The sequence below is a fragment of the Dromiciops gliroides genome, chromosome 4 (assembly GCF_019393635.1).
Source record: "Dromiciops gliroides isolate mDroGli1 chromosome 4, mDroGli1.pri, whole genome shotgun sequence".
NCBI classification, from domain to species: domain Eukaryota; kingdom Metazoa; phylum Chordata; class Mammalia; order Microbiotheria; family Microbiotheriidae; genus Dromiciops; species Dromiciops gliroides.
In genome coordinates, this window is record NC_057864.1 from 436,311,610 (window position 1) to 436,335,541 (window position 23,932).

The 23,932-nt window shown below is 39.0% G+C and overlaps 1 protein-coding gene across 1 annotated transcript in view; it reads left to right on the top strand.

Annotated features, from left to right (window-relative positions):
* Window positions 1-320: 320 nt before the first annotated feature.
* Window positions 321-23,932, top strand: part of GNAI3 (G protein subunit alpha i3) — a 50,731-nt gene continuing 27,119 nt past the window's right edge. Inside the window, exon 1 of the mRNA XM_044003534.1 lies at window positions 321-438. Within this exon, the coding sequence (XP_043859469.1) occupies window positions 321-438 (118 nt within the window). The remainder of the gene's footprint in view (window positions 439-23,932) is intronic.

Sequence of the window (23,932 nt, forward strand, 5' to 3'; positions counted from 1 at the left end):
GGTCGTTACCGTGCTCTCCCGCAGGAGACCCCGACAGATGGAGGGGAGCCGCTCGCTCCCCGGGCTCGCCGGCCAGAACTTCCCTTCCCCTCCTTTTCTCCTTCCGCGAGCCCAGTTCGAACGCTAACGGCCGCGGGGCGTCGCCGGAAATGTCGTCACCACGGGATATCCGGTTCCCCGGGCGCTACGGAAGGTGACGGACGGGGCCTCCGCCCAGCAGCCGCCGCCGCCTCAGCCCCAGCCCCATCCCCCGGAGCTGGAGCCGCAGTCTCCGCGCTGAGTGAGTGACCCCGGGCCCGGTCCCCTCTCTCACCGCCGCCATGGGCTGCACGCTGAGCGCCGAGGACAAGGCGGCGGTGGAGCGGAGCAAGATGATCGACCGCAACTTGCGGGAGGACGGCGAGAAGGCGGCCAAGGAGGTGAAGCTGCTGCTTCTCGGTGAGGAGTCTCCGCGGGGGTCGAGCGGGCCGGGGGGGGGGGGGGGATGTGCGGGTGGGGCGGGGGATGCCGAGGGTCTGGGAGGGCGTGACTGGGGAGGGCGTGACCAGGGCTGGGGGCCGGGGAGGGCGTGGCCGGGTTGGAGGGAGAAGAATTCCGGCTGTCGAGGGTGGGGCTGGGGGCTGGAGACCCGATGGGGCTCCAGGGTAAGAGAAGAGAGCCCAGGTGAGGTGCCCGGCCAGGGCTGTGGTCTCTGAGGTCCAAGTTCAGAAGGCCAGAGCTCCCGACAAGGGGCGTCCGGGGGTTTGCGTGATTGCAGTAAGGGAGGGGAGGGACAGGACCGTCCCACCGGGGCCGTCTCATTAATAACCATTGCTAACAGTAGCTGACATTTCAGTTCTGCTGGCGCCTTCCCCCTGCTGCCGTTCCCCATCAGCCCCCTGAGAGCTGAAACACGCTTTTGGTCTTTTTTTTTCCTTTTTTGTATCCCCCAGCGCCTAGCACTTAGTAGCAACCGGGTAAATGCTTTTTCACGGACTGCTCGAAAACTTGCGAAATACTTGACAAGTATATGAGGGATGCGCTGACAGGCGGATGACCAGACAGAAGAAAGGTTTTTTCCTCTGGGGACAAAATGGTCGAGGAGGGTTGTGGTATTTTTGTTGTATGTGGCAAAGAACCCCATTTGAGCTTCACAATAACCTTGTGAGATGGGTACTGTCGTTACCCACGTTTTCCAGAGGAGGAAACTGAGGCTCAAGAAAGTTCAGTGACTCGTGATCACTTAGCTAGTGTCAGAGGTAGGAGGATTTCAACCCAACTCATTCCTGACTCTGAGTGCCGCTCTCTTCCTCTACCTTGCTTAATTGTGTAGAGAATAGGCTTTGGAGATAGTTAGCAAGATGAAAAGGAATATAGGAAAACTAGAGAGAAATACCTTCTTGGGGATGAGAGGTTAATACCAGCTGGGATAAAAATGGCAGGACCTTCTGCAGGTAGAAGATAGTGTCTTGGTATTGAGGTACTACTGCTTCTGTAAGTCTGATGCAATTGCTGCAGAAGTATTAGGAGTCTAACTTTCAGTCAGGCAAGTTCTTTTTTCCCCTTTTTGTATTATGGAAGGGAGGATGGCTGAGTAAGCTTCAAGGAGTGGTTGGTTGATCAGGAGTTTGTGAAGAGAAAAGATAGCTTTCCTGTAAGAGTGGGTGGAACTGAAGGAAAGGGATGATTTACATAAATTAGTTATCTAAGTTGGTAGAAACTTTGAAATAAACTATAAAGTGATTTTTTTTCTCTTAAAAGAGTGACAGACTTTCCCAGGACTGTTTATCTTATCTTTTCTGATAGCCTTAAAATAAGGTCTCAAATCAGTAGTCCTGATACTTAAAATTTGATTTTAGTGGAATTTCTTTGAAATAAAATATATTTTTCACTCAGCAAGATTGTCTTTGAACTTTTGAAGTATTTTGTTATCAAAAATTCTAATAATCATCCAGAGCATATTGACATTTAGGGTTCTAGTAAATCAGATCACATACTTTAATATTATTGTTTCTATAGGTTCATTAGAGAGGAATCAAAGAATCTGAAGGTTTGGAATAGCTTTTCCCACTCTTTTTTTTTTTTTAGGTGGGGCAGTGAGGGTTAAGTGACTTGCCCAGGGTCACACAGCTAGTAAGTGTCAAGTGTCTGAGGTCAGATTTGAACTCAGGTCCTTCTGAATCCAGGGCTGGTGCTTTATCTACTGCACCACCTAGCTGCCCTTTCCCTCTCTTTGAAACCGAATTACTCCTGAGAATGGAGTAATCCCCCAAGGGAAATTACATAAATCTCATGATGTTGTAAAATAACTTTATAGTACTTGGTATAGGGCACAACTATAGTAGTATTATACCTTCAAGGATTTGCCATACACCCCAACTGTATTTATTTTCATGGTTTGAATATTTTCAGGTTACAGATCTAGCCTAGGGTATACTACTTCATACTCTGGATTTACATAACTAGGTTCCATCTGAAGGTTCTCATAAATCACCCTTTGATTCACCTGCTCATTTTGAGATTCTCCTGGGAACCTCAGAATTTGACTATTCCTCTCTCTACTCAGCTTCATCCCCAGGAGTCATATCAGAATATAGCTCATATTAGGTTTCTGTACATGTGAATAAAAGTGCCCTCAACTCCAGGGCAATTACTAATGAAAACTACATATCGGGGCGGCTAGGTGGCGCAGTGGATAAAGCACCGGCCCTGGATACAGGAGTACCTGAGTTCAAATTCGGCCTCAGACACTTGACACTTACTAGCTGTGTGACCCTGGGCAAGTCACTTAACCCCCATTGCCCCGCAAAAAAAAACCACCACAAAAAACCCCACTACATATCAAGTATAGAACAGCCTTTATTTTATCTTCCAGAAAGACTTAAAAACCACAGAAGAATCATAGGGATCCATACACATACAAGATATATTTCTCTTTTTCTTTGGTTAGTCCTATCTTCCATCAGGAGCTCTAGTCACAATCCTATGGTTGAAACACCCTGGAAAAAAGATTCACTTATTCTTCTGTCCCCGAGGAACCTGTACAGATTTACAGACTTGGAATGCTACCCCAGTCCCCAAAAGAGAATTTTACACTTGAGGTTGCCCCTCAGGTCAGCCTCTTCCATGAATAAATAGTAGCATACACTTAAATCTCTGCTACTAGGGAGTCTGTAGCTGATGGATCACTTGAGTTCAGGAGTTCTGAGCTGCAATAGGGCTAAAACTGTTCTGGTGTCTGCAAAAAGTCTAGCATCATTATGGTGAATCCCATGGAGGGCAGTGGGGTGGAGCTGGGAGGGTGTGAGGAAGAACTGACCCATACTGGTAACAGAGCAGGTCAGACTTTGTGTGTCTGTCCATAATGGAGTTTGCCCCTTTAGTGGTCTCCACTCAGTCATGCCTTCCCTAACTTCTCCCTTTCACTCCCCCACCCCCCAAGAAGAAAAAAACAAGAAAACCAAGTCAAATCAAATCAACTTCTTTCCCATTGCACCAGCTCAGTAGTAGAGGAAAAGGTGTAGGTTGTTACACCATGTCATGGCCCTGTCTCTTGCTGTTCTGGTTGCTAGGGCCATATGATTACTGCTCTTCTTTTCCAAGAGTTTTGGTTCAGGAACTCCAGTGGAAATCTTCCATGCTCCAGAAGGCTAGGCCAAGGAGTTCTTGTTGTTTTACTACTGCTTTGTCTATTGCCATCTCTTTTGCCATGAATAATATGGTTCCTCTTAGCACATCTGCTGTCTCTGGAGTGGACTTCGTGAATAAACTCTTTCTCCCAGGGATCCTAGTTCATTCCCTAGTCCCTGTCCTGACTCAGTTTTATCTCCCGTTATAAATGCATTTGCTTCTTTTTATAAAGCCATATCTAGTTTTGCAGCTGAGATCTATGAATTTATGAAAGCCCTAATCCAGTCAAAACATCCCTTTCTCTCTTCCACATCCCATCATGCACTTATTTGGCCACCATGAAGTATTAATGGGTAGCCAGATCAATCGTAAGCCTTATTCCTAGAACCCTGTCTGAAATGAGGTGTTTATGGGGAATGTTCACACCTATTAAAGTCTTAAAACTTTATCCTTTAACATTGTTGTATGTCCACATTTACTCTTGTTCACCCCCTCCACACTTTTTTGGTAAAAGCTTTTTTCATATGTAGTGCTAAAAATAAATATTGAATCCTAATCTTAAAGTTTGACTATTTAAATATCAGATTTAATCCTAGAACTATTTCTTAAATATTCCTCCCTTCTCCCCCCCCCCCTTTTTTTTTACAACTGTTTGGTAGTAAACTGTATATAGTTCAACATTGGCCAGCTGATGTTGGACATTGACCTCACAGTCTAATGTTTAGTGTTCATAGATCAGACTATGAAAAAACATTCCCTATTTGAGATGTGAGCAATTTAATTCACCAGACTAATCAGAGTCCTGGAAACTGCACTTCAGTCCTTACTAAAGTCATGCATCCCTCTACAACATGCCTAATAATGATAATGGAGATAGTAATAACTAATACAACTTTTAAAGTAGAGTGCTTTACATATATTATCTCATTTGAGCCTCCCAAAACCCCTGTGAAGGAAGCTCTACTAGTACATACAACTACTATTATCTCCATTTTACAGATCAAGAAAGTGAGGCTGAGGGGCAGCTAGGTGGCACAGTGGATAGAGCACCAGCCCTGGATTCAGGAGAACCTGAGTTCAAATCCGGCCTCAGACACTTAACACTTACTAGCTGTATGACTTAACACTTACTAGCTGTATGACCCTGGGCAAGTCACTTAACCCCACTTGCCTCACACACACACACACACACACACACACACAAAAGTGAGGCTGAAAGAAGTTAAAAGAACTGCCCAAAGTCAGGCAGTTAGCACTAGACATAAGCTTGGAACCCAGATCTTCTTAACAAGATGGCCAGTGCTCTATCTCCTATGTCATGCTACCTTTCCACAACCTCTTTGGAAGATTTCCAGCGATAGAATACTAACTGTGCCCTGAGGAAGTCCACTCCAATTTTTTAGTGTCCATAATTATTAGAACATTTTTTCCTTATGTTGAATTGAAATCTACTTCCTTCTAATTTCTGCTCATTTTTCCTAGTTCTGCCTTTGGGGGCCTGGCAGAACAAAATAATCCTTTCACGTGGCACCTTTTTAGATATTTGAAGACTGTTATTTTGTTCTCCTAAGCCTTTTTTTTTCCTCTTTAGGCTAAACATTTCCATTTCCTACAACTGATCCTCGTTTCATGGTTTTGAGTCCCCTAAGCATCCTGGCCATCAGCTCTAAAACAGCACTCTAGACTTGGTCTGATCAGCATTAGCTTTTTGGGCTACCACAGCACACTACCAATTTATATTAAGCCATTAAATCTCTCCATCTTTTTCTGAGAACACATATACTGTGTTCTCAGATTTTATCCTTTCCTTCCTCTATTTGTTTGGTTGGTTTTTTTTGTTTGTTTATTGACCCAGATGCAGAATTTTACATTTATCTCTATTACATTTCATTATATTGGTTCCATTGGAGCATTCGAACCTGTCAAACTCTTTGTGAATCCTAATTTATCCATGCAGTACACTGTACCTCCTAGTTTTGTGTCTTCTACAAATTTGATAAGCCTTGTATGTATTCCTTCATTTAGAATGGTGATTTTTTAAAATGTTGGACAAAACCGGTCCCAGAACAAAGTCCTGTGGCCCTCTAAGTTAACACCGATCCTTTTATTTAGTTTACTCTTTTCCATCTTATCAGTAAGCATAGCAATAAAAACTGACAAATGCCTTATTGAAGTCCAGGTGTTCTGTCTCTACATCATTCCCCTAATTCATCAGTCTAGTTAACTCTGTTTTAAAAAAAAGATTAGGTTAAACTAGCTTGACTTTAATAAATCCATGTTGGGAAGCAGAATTGTATAATTGAAAGATCACTGGATTTGGAGTCAGAAGATGTCAGTTCAAATCCTGGACCGCTGTGTCCCACTTCTGTGACCTTAAGTAAGGTTGCTTCCCTGATTCTGTTTCCTAATCTATAAAATGATGTGATTTAACTAGATGATATCTCTTCTACCTCTAAGTCTTTTGATTCTATAACAATCTCTTTCCTATCTAAGTGTTCACAGGTTTAATCATTTGCTTAAGAGTTTTGTCTGGAATCAACTTCAGGCTCACAGGTTCTAATTTGAGACATTTGTGAGTCCTTCCTCTTTTTGAAAATTGGGACCTTATATGGCTGTCAGTGCCCTGGTACTTCTCTTGGGCATCACAGGTACTCAGAGATCATTGGTCAGCTCAGTGCTGTGCATACACAATGAACCATCTCCTTTCTCAGGACCCCTTCATTGGCCATCTCCCATCCTTGGAATGTCCTCCTTCCTTCCCATACTCTACTTCTTGAAATCCCTTGTTTGTTTCATCATTCAGATCCAGCACTACCTTCTACATGAAGCCTTTACTGACTCCCCCAGCTGCCATTGTATGGTATTAATGTTGTCTGTGTTAGTGTGTATCTATGGAGGCACATACACACATGTTCTTTCCCCTGTTAGAATGGAAGCACTTAGAAGGCTTACATTCGTTTCACTTTTGTCTCTGTCTTCAGTGCTTAGCACAGTGCCTGCCACATAATAAAGGCTTGTTTAAAAAATGCTTGTTAGGGGGCAGCCAGGTGGTGCAGTGGATAAAGCACCAGCCCTGGATTCAGGAGGACCTGAGTTCAAATTCGACCTGAGACACTTGACACTTACTAGCTGTGTGACTCTGGGCAAGTCACTTAACCCTCACTGCCCCCCCCCAAAAAAAAAGCTTGTTAGCTAATAAATCACTGACAGTAGATAGTCACTTGCAACAATTCTTTGAGAACCCTGGGATTTCATTAATTTGGTTCACCTAACCATTCAGGTTGTATGGACCATAACCATCCCTACTGTACACTGTCACTATCTCATCACTTATTTTGAGTTTCGGTTTCTGTTAATCATTTTTGTATTGTACTTCCCAGTCTGAAGATCATTTCCCATGCGAGAGAAAAAGAAAGAAGAAAAGCAAATTGAGTAGAGATACAAGAATCTCTGGTCCATTTTCATCTTCCCTCCCAAGCCAAAGCCCTAGCCTTCCTTGCTCTTCTCGCTCCCAGCGTACCTCCCCCCTGCCCTCAAGTCTTTTTATAGTCTTCAGTATTTATTGTAAACCTCATACTGGGCTTAAGGCTTTATTGTATTTATGAAACTACCTTACCATTCTTTTTATTTTTCCACAGTTACTTACTTGTTGCTTCTATCTCGTGTCAGTCAGTCTACAAACATTCATTAACTCTATGTGCCAGACACTGTGCCTAAGGATACAAAGAAAAAGAAACAAGGTCTTCCCTCAAGGAGCTCACATTCTAATGGTGAAACAACATGAAAACTCTGTACATAAACAATGTGATCAGAGTAACTTCCCAAAGGAAGGCAGCTAGGGATACTGAGGAAGGCGGGATCGGTGCCCATTCTTATGCATGCCCTTTGAAAATCAGAGTATAGGGGGCAGCTAGGTGGCAAAGTGGATAAAGCACGGGTCCTGGATTCAGGAGGACCTGAGTTCAAATCTGGCCTCAGACACTTGACACTTACTAGCTGTGTGACCCTGGGCAAGTCACAACCCTCATTGCCCTGCAAAAATAAAATTAATTAATTTAAAAAAAAAGAAAGAAAGAAAAGAAAATCAAAGTTTAAAACGAGCTCCCTCTTGTAGCCAAACCCCCTTTTCCTTTCTCATCTGGATCAGTTGTGACTATGTTGTTAGAATATTATTCTAGAGTCTTAATCCATGGATTCTCACTTAGCCTATTTCTGAATGCTTTAAAAAGTGCCCTCCGAAAATCTAGATTGTGTGGCTGCCAATATTCGTGTACCTCCTTATCTTCCATGAGCTCTTAAGATGTAATGGTCAGGGCAGCTAGATGGCGCAGTGGATAGAACACCGGCCCTGGAGTCAGGAGTACCTGAGTTCAAATCAGGCCTCAGACACAACACTCACTAGCTGTGTGACCCTGGGCAAGTCACTTAACCCCAATTGCCTCACTAAAAAAAAAAAAAAAGATGTAATGGTCACCAGCTTCCAAGGTTGCTGTCATTCTTTACCTTCTTATTAATCAGGTCCAGCATAGTAGCACCACCTCTCATTTCTTCTTTTGAAAGACTGTCAAGGAAAGTAAAAGCCTTTATCATCTACTCCAGTTTTAGCAGAGAGACCTCCTACAGGATAATTGATGTGTTTCCATATCACAGCTATTCTCTCTACCAACTTTATGAGCTGGGTCAGACATTCATCAACCAATTATTTCCTCTAGGTTGGATGGTCTGTAATATATTCTCACCATTATATCTTTCTAAAAAATAATTTATTGTTTTTATTCTTCGGGTAACATTGGTTTTTTTATTATTATTATTAATCTATTCCTCCCACCCTCCATTGAGCAAATTAAAAAACAAAGGTGCCTTCCCACCTCCGGTTCCTCAATACATAGCTAGCTACATAGTTCAACAAAACAAATTCCCACGTTAGCTGTATCAGTGTTTGACTGGATTTGAGGTTCATCACGTCTGTCAGGAAGTGAGCAGAGTATTTCATCATTCTTTTGAACTCATAGTTTATCATGGCCTTGATAGGGTTTTAAATCCTTTCAGAGTTGTTTTTCTCTGTACTGTTATCATTATACAAATTGTTCTCTTAGTTCATAAAAATCTTTTCCATTTCCTCTACAGCTAGGTGGTACAGTGGATAAGAGTAGGGGACCTGAAGTCAGGAAGACCTGAGTTCAAGTCTTCAAACCCTGTGTAACCGTGGACTTAACCTGTCTGCCTCAGTTCCCTCATCTGTAAAAAAGGGATGACAGGGGGCAGCTAGATGGCGAAGTGGTTAAAGCACCGGCCCTGGATTCAGGAGTACCTGAGTTCAAATCCGACCTCAGACACTTGACACTTACTAGCTCTGTGACCCTGGGCAAGTCACTTAACCCCCGTTGCCTGAAGGGGAAAAAAAAAAAAAGATGACAAAAGCACCTAGCCCTAGGGTGATTGTGAGCATCAACCTTAAGTGCTATATAAGTGCTAGCTGTTATGATTTAGGACAGTAATATTCTCCTATGTTTATTTATCATGGTTTGTTTAGACATTCCCCAATAGTGGCCATTATATCACTAATGTTTTGTCTTCCTTTAATTCTTACCCAAATGTTTCCCAGCATACCTCTTTGCCTTTAAGTTTTCCACAGAGGTGAGATTTATCATCTTCTTGTACATCTGTACTGGCTGTACTTTGCTGTCTTCTATTCTGTCTAATCTGATCCTTTGGAATACAATGTACCCTTGTTCGAAAGGATGTGGTATATTTAAATGGAAAGGGGCTGTATGTGGAGTCCAGAGACTTGGATTCAAATCAAAGTTCGTCTCGGAAACCTTGGACAAGTCTCAGACCTCTCTGAGTCTTTAGTGTCTTTAGCTGTAAAATGAATATAGTACTTGTACTACTTTCTGCACAGGGGAGTAGTAAGGAAAGCACCTTTGTAAAGCTTAAACAGACTTTAGAAACGTGCTTCTAAAAGCAGGTGAAATTAATAAAAACCTCTGACTCAAGTTTTTATGAGTTCATATTTTTAAAAATGAAAATTGTTTTACTTTTAAACTTTTACTTCATCATTTTAAAACTCTTAAAATTTGGTATTACTTAGCCAAGTTCACTTGGTTAGATTGCAGATAGACTAGTCAGATTCTCCAGTCTTCTTACAAAGTCAAAATGGATTTCTTTGCTCTGTCCATAAGCAAAACCTGCCCCACACAGGCAGAAGTGAGCCTAATCTACATTGTTCTAAATGCCTAGGGTAATAATACAGGAAATACTTCACAAGGAGCTGGATGGTTAGTTTAATTTATTGGTGTGGAGAGCTCCTCTGAAGGTTGTGTAGACAGACATTTTGGCTGTGCTAGGGTAAAGTTGGGAGAGAAGGCAACTGGGCCTTCTGCTGAGGGCAGAAGGCTGTGTTGGGGAGCACCTTTTTCTCATTGGGCTGCATGGTATTCAACACTGTCTTTATGGTTGTTATTATTAATTGATAAAGTATTCAAGAAAGATCAAAGGGATCCCCTAAATTAGATACTAAAACATCACGTCTTTTAAATTTGTCTTTTATAATATTCATGCATATACATACATGCCTTACAGACATATGTACATCTCCACTCTGAATTAACTTCATATATCACATATTTTATTTGATAAGTGTATGCTTTCGATAGGCTTATGCTTTGGAAATAGTGATACCAACAAACCTTGGTAGAATGCTCTGGATAGTTAGCACTGCGTTGGGTAAAAGTGCTCTTGGATCCAATAAAGCACATTAAATCCTCTAAACATGATAGTCCTGTTTTGTGGCGAAGCCTGTGGTTATTCTGCACTGATCTGGGGATTGTAGATGCAGTCTGTCAGGGGATAAAGAGAATTCATTTCAACAAAAAAAAAAAGATATTAAATAGTGAATCAGCACACTAAGAAAAAGCTAATTTTGTTAAAAATGTAGATTTCTAACAAATTTAGATTTTTAACAAAAGCTGGTATAGTCTTAGGCTAGTAACAACGGTTAAGTGCAATGTTAGAAAGCAGAGTACACTTATGCAAATAATTCACTAAGTTGGTTAGCAGCCCTTAAGTTGTTTACTAGACAAACATGTATATGTCATTAGTAATTTAGTATTTTTTAGAGAATTATTATTTAGTATTCAGTTTTGCTGTTCCTCTAAAGTCATAGTCTGCTGCCTCATCATGGATGTACAGGTGATCTTTAAAGGCCATGCCAGTGGGGTGATTCTTCACTAGCCTTGGCAGGACTCCCATACTGGAAAGTTTAAATGAGTGTGTTCCTGTGCTGGACTAACTGTATACTTGTTGCCGGAGGACCAGCCTAAGTCCTGAGAGGGTTGACTACAGGATGATGGTTTTATCTTTTTTCTTTTGTCCACTGCAACTAAGATCATTTGCAGAATTATAGAGAGGTTGTTAGTGGAGTGAATAATAACAAGAGCTCATTTGTATATAGTGTTTTGTTTTATTTGTTCCTTACAACAACCCTGTGTTGTAAGAACTACAGGTATTGCCTATTTCACAAATTAGGAAATCATGGCCCACAGAGCTTAAGTGACTCGCTTCTTTTAAGAGGCAGAATCGCAACCCAGGCCTCTCCTGACCTGAAGTCCACTATTTTTTTCCCACTGTACCAGTGGCTCAATTCAATCACAGATCCTTGAAGTTTTAAAGTAACCAGTGTAACCAATAAAATAGTATAGTTATTACTATCAAATTTAAGACAAAACCAGTTTCATTAGCATTTTAAATGTGTTCCTTTAAATTAATTTCTTCTGATATCAAGAATCCTCTGTTGTCTTAGAAGCCAATGAATGTTACCTCTGTGAAGACTACTTCATCTCAGAACATTAAAATGACTATATTTCGAAGTCAGGAAATATAAGATGTGATGATTAACTTGGTTATCATCATCAGTAAAATATTGCTCAGATGTTTGTGCTTCACTGTATAGTCAAATGTTATTGTTGTTTGCCCTTCATTCTCAAAGGCGACCATGACTTCAGGAGGTGATGTCATGACTTGCAGTGACTTAGATTTAAGTGAAGAAGAGCTGTGCACTTTGCACCGTCACCAGCCTCACTCTCTCCTCCAGAGCCATCTGGGTCCAGTGGCAAGATATACATCAGGATGATTGGAGATGGCCCCAGACATTTGAGGCAGTTGGGGTTAAGTGACTTGCACAGGGTCACTTAGCTAGTAAGTGTCAAGTGTGTGAGGTCAGATTTGAACTCAGGTCCTCCTGACTCCAGGAACAGTGCTCTCTCTATCTACTGTGTCACCTAGCTGCCCCTATAGTCAAATGTAAGGCACTTATCTCCAGGGCCTGATTTTCTGTATATCTTTTTTTGTTTTTTTTTGTTGTTTTTTTTTTTTTCTGCGGGGTAATGGGGGTTAAGTGACTTGCCCAGGGTCACACAGCTAGTAAGTGTCAAGTGTCTGAGGCCGGATTTGAACTCAGGTACTCCTGAATCCAGGACCCATGCTTTATCCACTGCGCCACCTAGCCGCCCCATTCTGTATATCTTTATAGTCATTATTCTGTACTTAAAGTTCTATCCTCTGTTCCCCCCCCCCCTTTTTCCTCCCATTTTTACCTTTTTCTGGATAGTTGTACAAGGAATGTATGTAACTGTTATGGTAAGTTTGGGTTTTATGCTTGTGGGTGTTCCTCTCTCCCTTGCTTCCTTCCTTCCTTCCTTTTCTGACTATGAGTAAAATTAGACTCTCTTTTGCCTTTCCAGTATCCTATTATTTTCCTGCACACGGTATGCTCCAGCTGCACTCTTCTATTAAGCTGTTCTGTACACTCAGAGCCCATCTCCCATCTCAATGCCTTAAAGTTAACTGTCTTTCATGCCTGAGATGCATGGAATTCCTCCTTACCTTCATCTCTTGGAATTCAGGTTTCCTTCAAGATTCAACGAGAGCACCAGTTTCTGTGAATCTTTTCTTGATTCCCCCCAGCTGCTAATACATTCCCTCTTAAAACTACCTCGTACAGTCTTCATTTCATAAATATTTGTTTATTTAGACAAGATTTCTCCCTCCATTAGAAGGGAAGCTTCCATTAAAAAAAGAGAGAAGAATATAAGCTCCTTGAAGGCAAGGATTATTTTGATTTTATCTTCTTATTCCCCAGTGCTTATGTGCCTGGGCTCTAGTAAGTGCTTAAGAAATGTTTGTTGGGGGCAGCTAGGTGGGGCAGTGGATAGAGCACCAGCCCTGGATTCAGGAGGACCTGAATTCAAATCTGGCCTCAGACACTTGACACTTACTAGCTGTGTGACCCTGGGCAAGTCACTTAACCCTCATTGCCCCACAAAAAAAAAAGAAAGAAAGAAAAAAGAAATGTTTGTTGATTGGTTGTTAGACTTTTTTTTTTTAGATAGCGGTTTTCTAATAGTTGTATCTGCTAGATACTTAGCTCTTGGGTACTACATCTACATTCTTTTTTCTTTTTTCCCCCCTACTTTTTGTCTCTCTGGAAAAACATCACTGTAAGGGAACCATATAACTAGTGAATAGTTCTGTGGGATTTTGTTGTTGGACTAGTTCAGCAAAGTGAAGTAATATACAGAGAATCTTGAGTCCTCTGACTCATTTAAAGTCTTTGTTTTGTAAAACTGGTTATACACATTTAAATTTGTAAAACTTAATGGCCAGTTATGCTTGCTGTTTTACACATTATCTATTAATTGAAATAATTTTATAATTTCATTAAAATGATGTTATCTTTTGTTCTATAGATTGACATTTCTTTAGATGAATATCACAGAATCTTGAAGTTGGAAGAGATTCCAGGGATCCTCTAGTCTACTACAGGTTCTTACCTCTACCACCGACCTGGGGTCTGTGGAACATGAATAGATTTCAGGTGGTCCATGAACTTGAATGGGGGAAAAATGTATATCTTTATTTCATTATAATTGGTTTTCTTTATAATCCTTTGGATTTGATTTTATGAATTTAAAACTATTATTCTGAGAATAGGGTCCTTAGGTTTCACCAAACTCCCAAAGGAGTCTATGACAAAAAAAGGGACAGTCCAACCTAACATACAACACAGTTGACAAATCCAGCTGATTGAAGATTTCTTGTGAAGGGCATCCCACCACTTTCTGAGGCAGCCCGTTTGACTTTTGGATAACTCTAATTGTAGGAAATTTTAAGGATCTAAATTTTAAGAACCTTCTCATGCATGAATTGTTTTCTTGTTTAATGTGTTGTTTGTCATTAGTTGTGGAAAGGTTCAATGGCTAGAAAACATTTTTATTTGTTTCTGAAGACACATCTTGCATTGTCATTGATTATCACTTTGGCAGAGAAAGAATTCAGAAGTCTCTCCCTGGCCGTCTTCTCTCTTTTATTTATACTCTCCTGGTTTTCTTCTTAGCTCTCAAACCATCCTTTAGCTTTTGCTGCCTCTTATTCTTTCCTTGACCTTTTGATGTAGGATTCTCTGAGGGTCCATCCTTAACCCTCTTTTTTTCTCTGTGCTCTGATCTTTGGCAATCTTAATCACTTCCACAGTTTCAGATATTACCACTATACAAATGGTTCTCTCGTGTATATCTCTAGTTCTGATCTCTTAGAACTTAAATCCCATATCTTTTATCATTCCTCCATACTTAGGTATCTTCCCAACACCTTAAATTCATCATATCTAAAATTGAATTTCTTTTTTTCCCCTCTTTATATGACATGGCCTTTCATCTTGTCTCCTTGTTTAAAATGTTCTTTGCCTTTGCCTTTTCTTCCTCTCTTAACCTTTTATATCCAATCACTTATAAAATGCTGTCAACCCATAACATAAATTCCTTGATGGTAGGACTATATTTGTTTTTGCCTATTCCTGTACCTCATATGTAGGTGCTTAGTAAATATTTGTGGGATGGTTAAATTTCTCACATTTGTCCTTTCTTTTCTGTTTCCATTGCAACCATCCACCCTAAGAGAGATCCCAATATCACTTACCTGCATAATTGTTTCCTAATCTGTCTTCCACTTTCTTCCCTTCAGTTCATCTTCCATATGCCTGAATAGTTTTTCTTATGCATAAATTTGAGCATGTCATTCATAGATAATTTGCTATGGGTTTACTTAGGGTCAGGCCCTATACAAAACTCTGTGAATACAAATACAAGCAAAAAACGGCAATCTACCCTCTAGGAGCTTATATTCTAACAAAGGAAGATGAAATGAAAGAAAATGGGGAGGATGGGGAGGGTGAATCGTTGAGCAGTTTAGAGAGCCCAGATCAGGACCTAGGAGACAAATGAGCATGCTTAAGCCTGGCACTTCCTGAAATAGGTATCCAAGGCAGGAACTCACCAATTGGAGGAGAAAGCTATAGTGGTGGAGGCATCTCCAGAGTGAGAAGGCTGCCCCATAATCTTTGGTGACTCACTACTGCGTGTGCAAAGCAAGTGAAGGTTAAACTCATTTGCCTGACATTCAAGGCCCTTTATAACCTAATGCCATCTTTTCTTTCTAGCCTTATTTTCTATTCCCATACGTATTTTCTTTACTTTAGCCAATTTGGCCCTTGAATATGCTCTGTACTTATATCTCTGTCTTTTTTGTCTGCTATTTCCTCTGGAACACCCTCCATTCCTACTCATCCTTTAGAGTCCAACTCAGAAGACACCTTCATAAAACCTTTCCTGGTCTCCTTAGAACGCTTTGTTTTGTAACAGCCTAAAGCTCTTATGTAATACTGTCTGTTGGTGTCTTATATTTGTGTTAGTCCATAAGGGCCATCCCACCACTGATATTTATTACTTGTGTGACTGAATAAATCACATAACATCCCCGAATTTTAGTTTCCTCTTTGGAAAACGAGCGGTTCAGACTATATGGTCCCTGAGGTCCTGTCTAGTACATTGACATTCAGTCAATACTTCTATATTTCATAAGTAAATCCCACTTTGGAGAATTAGAAGACCGAGGCCCTCAGTCTACTGTAACTCACATTGATCTCTCCTTTGAACTCCTATAACATTATCATTTGTGCCACTTACATTAACATTTAATCATATTGTGCTCTTAACTGTTTGATCTGCATGTCTTATCTTTTCAGCTAGAGTGTTAAACTCCTTTAGGAGAGTTAGAGACCTTTTATCTTCCATAGAACTTAAGGGAAAATGAACAAATAGTAGTTGCTTCAATAGATATTTGAATTACAGAAGAACCAAACATATTTAATAAGTAGTGATCAGGGCTGCAGCTCGTTTTCTTGAATGGCAGTTCTTAGTTTCTTTACTTTATTGCAAAGTTAGGAAATTAACAGCTGTATCAAGAGAGATTTAACTTATTAACCTTGACCTAAAATTTGTTCTATTTTCCTCCAGAAAGGTGCTTTCTGGATACATAGGCACCTGTGATAGTAAATTCCACTCTCCCAATCTTAAACTCAGCTGTTTCTTCCTCTGCCTGCTTGTGAATGAAAGAGAGAAATAGGGTTTCGTTTCCACATTCTTTCTTTACTTATCCCCATTTTTATCTCTTTCTCTAACCCCCCAGATCTTCTGTCTTTGATTAGGGGAAAGTGATACTGACAAGAGACAGATAAACACACAGATACGTATATCCTGGCAAACATGGGATGTGATGATCTACTCATGTGCCTGGAGAGGAACTACTTCCTCTTGAAATATTATCAAATTTCACTTGAAAGTTTTTCACTGATAAAACTGAAATATTATGGACCTTGTACATTATGGCATGACCCTAGTTTCAATTAATAAGAAAAGTACCAGTAAATTATGAGTATGATATTGTTATATTGCATTACATGTGACAATTTAATTAGTCAGAGTATAGAGGTGTTTAATGATTGTCAGAAATAGCCAGCACAGAAGTGTTAGAAGTTGATTTTTCAGCTTGTCCCGAGTTTAAGCCCTTTATTATACTCCTTTCCTGCCTACTTTTTTCAGTTTCACTGCTTGTCATCAAGAGGGGACAGGGGGTGGTAGAGAAGAAGTAAATCTCAAAACTCTGTCATTTTTGCTACTTGTTGGCTTTGGTGCAGTTTTATGAGAATAAATCTGAATCGTTTTGTTTTTGTTTTTAATTTTATTTATTTATTTTAGTTTTCAACATTTTCAAAATTTTCTCCTCCAGACAGCAGGTAATCTGATATAGGTTTATATGTGTGTGTATTTTTATTTATATATATATATATATATATATATATACACTATAAGTATTAAACCTATTTCTGCATTAGTCATGTAATATGAGAAGAATCAGAGCAAAAAGGAAAAACCTCAAAAAAGAAAAACAGCACCAAAACCAAAAGAAATAGTATGGTCCAAGTCAGTGTCCCTATTCCACAGTTCCTTTTTTTTAATTTTCCTGGATTTGGAGAGCCTTTTCCACATGAGTCCTTGGGAACTTTCTTGTTTCTTTGGATTGGTGAGAAGAATCTAGTCTGTCATAGTTGATCAACACATAATTTTGATGATACTGTGTACAGTGTTCTCCTGGTTCTGCTCATCTCACTCATCAGTTCATGCAAGTCAGTCTGAATCTTTTTTTTTTTTTTTGGGGGGTGAGGCAATTAGGCTTAAGTGACTTGCCCAGGGTCACACAGCTAGTAAGTGTTAAGTGTCTGAGGCCAGATTTGAACTCAGGTCCTCCTGACTCCAGGGCTGGTGCTCTATCCACTGCGCCATCTAGCTGCCCCAGTCTGAATCATTTTTTTTTTTTTTTTTTTGCAGGGCAATGGGGTTTTAAGTGACTTGCCCAGGGTCACACAGCTAGTAAGTGTCTGAGGCTGGGTTTGAACTCAGGTCCTCCTGAATCCAAGGCTAGTGCCTTATCCATTGCGCCACCTAGCTGCCCCCGAGTCTGAATCATTTTTAAAGAATGGAACTTTATTTTTTATAGCCTACGAATATTGGTTGTTCAGACTCCCTATCATCTCTGTCCCCAGGAATCTTTAAGTAGTCAAGGAGTATATACAGAATGAAATAACAGTATAGAACAAATAGAAAGTGCTTATAAAGCTTTTTAACTGTAATGCTAATTGTATTAAAAGCAAGAGAAATACTGACTTTCTGAGATTACACTAATTTGTTTTTAAACTTTTTAAAACTTTCTGCTAAATCCAGTAAAATATAGTAGATTGAGTAAAGGCAGTCCTCTTCAAACTCGGAGGACCTGAGTGCATCTCTTGAATCTGTATTATCCTCTAAATAGGCATAGTGGCATTAACTGACCTGCAAGTCAGGAGATTTTTTTCTTAGTTACAACTCAACTATTAACTAGCTATATGACTGGACAAGACATTTAACCTTCTGACTCATTAGTTTCCATTTATAAAGGGAAGGAATTAAAGTAGGTCTCTAAGTCTCCTTCACTGATACAATTCTGTGATTTTATAATACTAAGATTTATAATTAGATGGAATAATTTAGCTATTATTGAAACTTGTGTTTGATTCTGAAAATTTTGCTTGAATTTGATCTGTACTAATAACTGACACTTACATAGACCCTTTAGTTTGAACTTCATAACCTTGTAAGATAAGAGTCTAAAGATTTTATGTCCATTTTACAGATAAGGAAAGGAAAAGGCTAGGTTGTGATTTGCCCATGGTTACACAGCTTGTCAGCATCAGTCAGTCAACCAGCATTTTTTAATATCTACTTTGTGCTTAGCACTTAGAATGTTTTTTTAAAAAGACCAAAATTAATCCTGCTGTTTCTTAAGGAATTCACAGTCCAATGGGAGAGACAACATTCAAAAATGATATACAAACAACTTATAGACAAGATAAATTGGAGATAATCAACAGGGGGAAGGCACTAATATTAAGGAGCTAGAATTTAAACTGAGGTTGGGGCAGCTAGATGGCTCAGTAGATTAAGCACCGGCCCTGGATTCAGGAGGACCTGAGTTCAAATTCGGCCTCAGACACTTACTAGGTGTGTGTCCCTGGGCAAGTCACTTAACCCTCATTGCCCTGCAAAAAAAAAAAAAACGAATTTAAACTGAGGCCTCTCCCTGACTTCGAGTCTCAAAGATTCCTTTTATCAGTAGTAACTTCCTTGTAAAGCTCCTTGCTAAGCATTGTTTCTAAAACCTGATGCTATTTTGAAAAAGTGGTTAGGACATAAGTTCATAAGAAGAATGCCTTTTTGGGAGATAGTTTCTCTTGTCAACTTTGTGCTTATAGAGAAGTGTTCTATGATGTTCTCAATTTTCTTTCTATTTTCAGTTTTGTGTAATCTTATTTTGGTGCTCAGCAACTTAGTCATCTTTAAACCCTTGTATCTATCCCAGGCTATCCTGTTACCTGCTTAGTGACCAATCATATCATTTCTGTAATTGAAGCTGTTTTGAACTGAATAACATTGTGTTAGGATCAACTGTTGAGCTGTTCTAGTTTTGGTACAGTGCCCTATGTAATGAAATGTCCTATTTTTCCATGACACGTTGTTGTGCTGTAACAGAGTTAATATATCTGATGCAAACTAAACAAAGAAGAATTCCAAAAGAATTTCATTATGTTGGGCTTGTTTTTGAATTATGGCCCAGTTCTCTTCTTCGGTATTTTAGGAGGATTCAACTTTTAGACCTGAATTTCTTCCTCAGTTTAGTGGAGTTAACTTGATCAAGGCCACTCTCTGCATCAGGTACAGAAAAGTAGTTAATGTCTCAGAATACTGAAAATAGTAATAGTCCATCCTATAAGTCAAAAACAGAAATTCTTCTTATACTATTTATTATGGTGTTATAATAATTATTTTTCTTGAAGTTATTTAAATATTAAAGTAGTAACAGAGTCTGAAAGTCAAAACAGAAATTCTTCTTAAGTGGGAAGAAAAATTTTCAGTGGGAAGAAAGTGTTTTTTTGCCATTTTTAAGTGTCATGTAATTAAGTCCCAGACCACTTCCTCCCCATGTTTTGTTTTATTCTATGGCGCTGGAATCAACTCCCTTCTCCCACCCTGTTCTCCTATTTTCATTGCTTTGAACATCCACAAGATTTCCTCTGAAGAGCCTTATAATTTTCTTGCCCTTTTTTAAAAAAAAAAATCTTTCTCCTGTTAACATTCTTTCTGGTTACTTTTTAGGTAGCACAATTTTGGCTTAATTTCACTATGCCAGTCAAATGGAAGCTGCACACAGCTGATAGATACTGTGTCCCACCTACCAAAGTTTGGTTTTTAGAGTATTCCTGGGAGACTTCTGAGATTTCATAGTCTTTCTTAAATCAGGAGTTCCTATCCTGGGACCTGTGAACTTTTATAAAACACTTCATGGTTTCAGTATGATTGCTTTATAATAACCTATGTGTCTTGTATACATTTAAAAAACATTACTTTGAGAAGGATCCATAGATTTCCACCAAACTGCCAAGGGTGTCCATTACATAAAACTGTTTAAGAACCTCTGAAAAAAGTGAAATAGGACTTTTTAAACATACCCTAGAAGTGACTATGTAGAACAGTAACTCTAAGGAAAGTATTCAAGTATCAGGACTTGGTGTAGGATGTGGTTTTTTTACTTCTTGACTGGGAGTAGGAAGGTGGGTAGCCTGTGGCTACCAGGGTGGCTTTTTCAGGGAATGTGATGTCATAATAAGTTTGAGGAAGTTTTTTTTCCACCTTGATTTGCATTATGACAGTTATTTTTCCAAGCAAAAATTGAATCTACAAACTTGAGTTACTATGGACCTTTGTTGTTTTGGAAGAAAGTAACCTTTGGGTCAGTGACTGTTTAAAGGAAACATGTTACCCTCTGTGCTATGGGCATACAACTGATAGTCTGGTATTATGGTTAATTTGGGCAGCATTTTAGACCTTTTTCCAGGTAGCCATGTTTAGATTCTAGTTCTTATTCTGTGGCTAATTCTGACCCTTAAGTTTTCTTTCCCTTTTGGCTGCCTCCTTTTTTGCCATTTCACTTCAGCACTTAAGAAATCCTAATTCATATTTGACTCTAAGCAACTAAATGCTCATCGGTTAATATTTCTTCAGATGATTATGAATGTAGAAATGACTAACCTGCTTTTTTGAATGGCTCAAGTGGGATTGTGAGCACCCCTAGTTAAAGGAAGCAAGACTTTGAAAAAAGTAGTGTCCTACACAGCTTTTAGAAAAGATTTTAGAACTAGGGGCTTAATTTTTTTTTCCTGCCATGATGGTAGGTGCTATTATTATCCTCATTTTACAGTTGAGTGAACTGAGGCAGATAGAGCTAGAGTTTTTTGTTTGTTGATTTGTTTTTTTAAGTGATATGCCCAGGATCTGAGGTTGGATTTGAACTCATATCCAGGCCAGCGCTCAAGTCCACTAGCTGCTGAGCTGTGCTAGTAAGTTGTGGGCCATTGTCAATTTTACCCCAGAAAGCCCTTTGAGTATGTAGGGGAGTGGGGCAGTTGGTGAGGAGGGGGGATCATGTTTTTTGTTTTACGTGGTACTTGGCAAACATGGCTCTAAAGGGTGCTTGAGTCTCTTAACCTCTTTGGGGCAGTTTGGTTGGATCCTGTAAAATGGATAGAATACCTCTAGCACCTGTCTCTTGGAGCTATTATAATTACCTTGTAAGGGAATGTGTATTGTTCTTATAACAAATATACAATCAAATTCATTTCCTGCATTAGCCATATTCAAAAAATATGTCTCATTCTTCACTTTGAGTCAGTCACCTCTGTTAAGAGGTGGGCAGCATGTTCTTAGCTCCTCTAGTCATGTTTGGCCGTTTAGTTTATCTGAGTATTTAGAAGTCTTTCAAAATATTTGTCTACAATATTATTATTGTATAAACTGTTTTCCTGGTTCTTTTTAACTTTACCTTCATTAGTTTATAAAATTTTCCTCAAGTTTCCCTTTATTCATCTCTTAGGACACACTGCTATTCCATAATATTCATGTACTGTACTTTGTTCAGCCATTCCCTAAGGGAGTTCCTTAGTTTACAGTTCTTTGCAATAATAAACAACTGCTATAAATATTTTTGCACAAATAGCCTTGTTTTCTTTGATCTTTTGGGGGTATAGGACTAATTTGAAATTCTTAGTGACTTTTTGGGTATAGTTCCACGTGCTCTCCAGCATGGCTAGACCAATTCATAGCTCCCCTAACAGTACATTAGTGTGCCTATGTTACTATAATCCCTCAGGCAATTGTAAACTTAACTTTAAAAAAAAAAAATCAGTTTTTGTCAATCTGATGGGTGCAAGTGGAACCTTAGAATTTCTTTAATTTGTATTTTTTCTAATTATTGCTTGAGTACATTGTTTCATATAGAAAATTGATAGCTTAGATTTTCCCCTTAGAACATTGCTGCAATTGAGAAATGACTCTTATTCTTATTAATATGAATTAGTTCTTCATATATCTTGGAAATGAGACTTTATACAGAGAAATTTGGTATAAGATCTTTTCACAGTAACCAGCTTCCCTTCAATTTTGGCTGTAAAAAACTTTAAAAATTTTATGTAATCAGAATTATTCATCTTATCTTCTGTGCTCCTCTCTATCTCTCCATCATGTCATGATCATGAACCCTTTATCCATAGACCTAGACGGTAATTTCTCTTATTCCCAAATTTAGCACCTTTTATAGTACAATTAGAGACATATTTTTTGGACATAGCCAATGTGCTTGACTATGAATAATCGCTAAAAAAAATTGTTTTCTTCACTGGGGGGAGGGAGGGAGAAAAAAAAAATCAATTTTTGCTAATTGGAAAATTATTTTTTAAAAATCCCCCAATATGGGGCAGCTAGTTGGTGCAGTGGATAGAGTACTGGCCCTGGATTCAGGAGGACCCTGAGTTTCAAATCCAGCTCAGACACTTGACACTAACTGTGTGACCCTGGGCAAGTCACAACCCTCATTGCCCCCGCAAAAAAAAAAATATCCCCCAATATATCTGATATTTATCCATTTGGATATGAGTAGTTGTTCTATACCTGGCTTCTACTACCAGGCAATTTTTCTTTTCACTCTTCCTAGCAGTTTTTGTCAGAAATGATTCCTTACTCCAGTAGCTGGGGGATTTGGTGTGTTGATCAGACACTAGACTACTGTGTTCATTTATTTCTATATGTTTTGGTACCTAATATATTCCACTAGTGGATTTGGCCATTTCTTGACCAGTATGAAATAATTTTGATGATTAATGTTTTGTAATATAGTTTTGATATCTGGTACTGCTAAGTACCCTTCTTTCCTACCTTTTTTTTATATTTTCCTTGAGATTCTTGATCTTTTTTCCTCTAGATAAAATTTCTTTTTTTTTTTTTCCCTAGCTCCTAAAGTAATCTGTTGGTAATATAACTGGTATGGCATGGAATCATCCTTAATGTTTTAAAGCAATACAAGGTACCTTTGGGGGCCAGAAAATTACTTGGTATAGAGCAAGAGGCTACAAGTGGAGCTCAGAAATGTGGTGTGAAGGAGTTGCTAATATTTTAGAATCAGTGTAGGGGAGATTGAGAGCAAAGCCTAAAGTGATCTCAGATTTCAGCAGTAGCTAGAAGCAGATGAATGGATAGGTTCTTTCTCTTTCAATTTAACCAACTTCTACGAATTCCATTTTATTGGCTTTTTATAAAGTTCTATTAGAGTTGCATAAAGAGGAAATCTTTGAAACCTAGTCATTTAATTTAAATCTTAGTTTGCAAGTAATTGCTTAATTCACATTTTTAAAAACTATATAATGGGGGGCAGCTAGGGTGGCGCAGTGGATAGAGCACTGGCCCTGGAGTCAGGAGTACCTGGAGTTCAAATCCAGCCGTCAGACACTTAACACTTACTAGCTGTGTGACCCTTGGCAAGTCACTTAACCCCAATTGCCTCACCAAAAAACCCAAAACAAAACAAACTATATAATGTTCATCTGCTTAGGAAATGTAATTTGGTACTTGTTATGACAATAGTAAAAAAATTTCTCCTAGTTTATTCAATTTCTTCTCTTTATACCCAATTTAAATGCCATCAAAACTGATGACCTAGAGGAAATAGATGAATAATTACAAAAATATAAACTAACCAAGAGATAACAAAAATAAATAGATAGATAAAAGAAGGATATGATAATATATTAGAAAGATTATACACTAGACCAAGTTGGGTTGTGCCAGAATTGCAGAATTGGTTCAACATAAGACTATAGATATAATAATAATTTTAAGTCTAATAACAAAAACCATTTTGATTATATCAATAAATGTTGAAAAGGCTTTTGACAAACATCCCAACACTCATTTCAATTAAAAACCATAAATCAAGAACAAAAGGATATTCCCATAATATGATAAATGATATTTTTCTAAATCCAAGAATAAACATTTCATGTAAACAG